At 34.6% G+C, this 3,190-nt stretch overlaps 1 protein-coding gene across 1 annotated transcript in view; it reads right to left on the reverse strand.

Moving 5' to 3' along the window:
* Positions 1-2,112, reverse strand: part of LOC9317097 (glutamate receptor 2.8) — a 6,974-nt gene extending 4,862 nt beyond the window's left edge. The window contains 2 exon segments of the mRNA XM_021029039.1: positions 3-1,275; positions 1,775-2,112. Of these exon segments, the coding sequence (XP_020884698.1) occupies positions 3-1,275; positions 1,775-2,054 (1,553 nt within the window). The 5' untranslated portion in view covers positions 2,055-2,112.
* Positions 2,113-3,190: the final 1,078 nt, after the last annotated feature.

A 3,190-nucleotide genomic window follows, 5' to 3' on the forward strand; every position in this document is an offset into this window, starting at 1 on the left:
GATCATCGGGAGACTCGAAACGGTAGTATTGTGGAATGACTGAATATGGCAACTTCTTAAGAGCAGCTTCAAAGATGTCTATGGCGTAACCCTTTGGAGTTGTTATGTTAGTTATAGGATCTGTGATTACCTCCACAAAATTGAAGAAGCCTTTCTTTACAGGAACACCGACTTTGATCTTCTTACCATTAGTTGGTATCTCCCATCCTTTAGGAACAATAGTCGACTTCCCTGGCCATATCAATGGACCAAACCTCTCCCCTGTAAATGAAGTTGTTTTGTTTGAATTTGCATTCACAAGTCCATTGCTCGGTGTCCAAAATCCGATAATCCTCTCTTCATTTCCTACAAAATTTATGATCTCAAACTTTGGTGACTCGAGCTGCTTGTCTATGAGTTTAAACTCTCCTGCCAAACCATTGAATCTTATTTCCGAGAGAGCATTTAAAAGACTTTGACCGTAGCGAGAGACACCTAGGTTCCCCAAATCTGTCATGTTATTTGACGACGCACTCGCATTATCATACGGAAAGCTTCTTATGTTGGTTTTCTCCACGGCCATGGCCAATGCAGTGGTTGAATCATACGCCCGTAATCCAAAAATGGTTAGATCATCTCTCATCGTTGGATTCTCCTTTTCGAACTTTTTATTCCATCGCAAGCCGAAATCTTTGAGCTCTTTCGATTGGGGGACATGGCTCCTCACACCTAACACGCCCTCTATATTATTTAAGCTACGACCATGGTTGATATGTCTCATCATATGCGTCATTCCATTGGTCATTAACCATACATACCCTTCCTCCATCATCCCGATCTCTTTAGCTTTCTCAAAAATCCGTGAAGCAAGACGTGAGGCCATGTGGACAACGAAAACCCTAGTCTGCCTCGTCATGAGCTTATAAAGTTCTTTTAGAATCTGGTCATCGTTAGCCTCCGGGGAGATCACACTTCTATCGACTTGCACGTCTTGTAAAGCGTCAAACAAGTAAGGCATGATTCCTTCACCTAACTCGTTGTCCACATAAATTGCGACGACACTTCTCCATCCGAAGGATTCAAAAATGGCTGCAATGGCTTTGACCTGGTATGAGTCATCGATAGTGGCTCGGACGAAGTAATCGCTTTTAATGGATGTTAAAAGAGGACTTGTTGCAGAGAATGTGATGGTTGGTACTTGAGTTTTGTTGGCGAGTCTGATCATAAACTCTGCTTGCATAGAGTTTCTTGGTCCGATGATGGCGCTCACTTGCTCGTTCTTGATTAGGTCCAAGGCTGATTGCACCACAAGCAAACACAAAGAAAAAAAAGTTTAGAATTTCACTAAATTTAACAGCAGTAGTTTAAGAGTTGATGATAATTAATGAGACAATAATAATCTACACAAGAGTTAAAATCTTTATTGTAAAGGTATCACATGACATATTACTCAATATACCTTGCTCTAAATACAGACCACATAAGAGGATATTTGGATTCTGAATAGTCAACAGAATGATTCATCTCTCTTCCAACCAAACAATTAAGTTCAGATATTTATATCTTATCTTTTTTATTTAACGGGATGTTGTCATTCTAGGATTGAACTTCCTGTTTAAATAAACTTTTCAGTCGTAAAATTTATATGTTGATAGTTGCTTGAATGAATGAAAAAAAGCTGAGAAGCTAAGTTAAGATCATGTAAAAGATTGGTCAGACTTATCAATACAACACCTAGCTAGTACTAATAATTCCTTATAACCGAGAAGAAATTAAAGAGATAGAAGAATCGAACCTGCGGCTGAAGCTTGAACAGTATCTTCCATGGAATCTCTGACATGAAGCACAAGTCTTGTGCTGTAATTAGAATAATTCTTGTAGAAATCGGACAAGGACAAGTTAATGGCAGTGAGACAGATCTTGGAAAAATTAGTTTGGAGATCAAGAACTACTCCTACTTTGATTTCACGTATTTGGTTTTGTCCTAAACCAACCTCCATCAACAAAATACCCCAAACGAACAGGACAAAGTAATTTAGAAAGGTATTATTAGTTTTTTCTGAAGGAATCATCATCTTTCTCCAAAGATTGAGGAACTTTATGTCATTTTTTAAGTTCCCCTATTTTTTACATGTATATATATACACACAAGAGGAAGGAAAGGGACGTCAAAGAGGAATGATCTTGGAAAGTAACTATAAAATAAAAGAATTATTCTGAATTGTTGTAAAACTTTTGATGGATTTTAAAACATACAAGTTTTTTTTTTCTTACAAATATAAATACTTGTAAAAACTCCAAAAATACCACAAAATTTATGTTTAAAAAGAATTCATAAATTTTATGTAGTAGTATCATTTTGGATGAGCCCTTTTAGATTTTATATTTTGTGTTGTTTTGGAGTTTCAGTATTTTGGTTTTGGGAAAATAAAAAGATAAAAATATTCATTGTCAAACTTGAAAAGGACAGTGGAAATAGAGAGACAAAGGATAAGAGGTAGAGGGAAGGGATAAGAGGTAGAGCTAATATACGAAACTTCTTGGAAAACCTTAGCTGCCTCTTCCCTCCAAAATAAAAAATAAACTCTTAAATTATAGCAAAATTAGATTACGTAATCTCGTTTATGATGTGGATGATATTATTGAAGTACGTACTAATATTGATATTGTGATATCAATGATATTGATCTATGTATATAGAACGTTATACACCGAGCAATGTTAGATTGCTCACCCCTCTTTCTTAATTCTCATTTCACATAAATTTATCCCACGATGGATTGGGATCAGAGTAAAAAAAAAGTGTAAAAAGTGCTAGTTGTATGGAGATCTAAGACCATGAGCAATGGTGTAGGACACATTTTGGTCCCTCAAATATAATAAGATTATTTTCAGAGTTTTTTAAGTTTGGTACGAGCATTGGTGTCCCTCACAATTGGTCCCATGAATAAAATAATAATATTTTATATTTAAAATATTAATCATTTAAATTAATAAGTAAAAACATATTAAAGTTTTAATTAAAATAAAACATATAACATTAACATTGAAAACATAAGAAAATTACAAAGTTACAAAAACTTGAAAAAAACAAACTTAACATACAATTAAAACATTAAGAATGAAAAACATAAAACATACTAACATTAAAAATAAAAACAAACATTTTATTCAATTCATAGAATCGCCAAGAAATCGCCGTAGACAGCTT

Source organism: Arabidopsis lyrata (genome assembly GCF_000004255.2).
Source record: "Arabidopsis lyrata subsp. lyrata unplaced genomic scaffold ARALYscaffold_4, whole genome shotgun sequence".
Lineage (NCBI taxonomy): Eukaryota > Viridiplantae > Streptophyta > Magnoliopsida > Brassicales > Brassicaceae > Arabidopsis > Arabidopsis lyrata.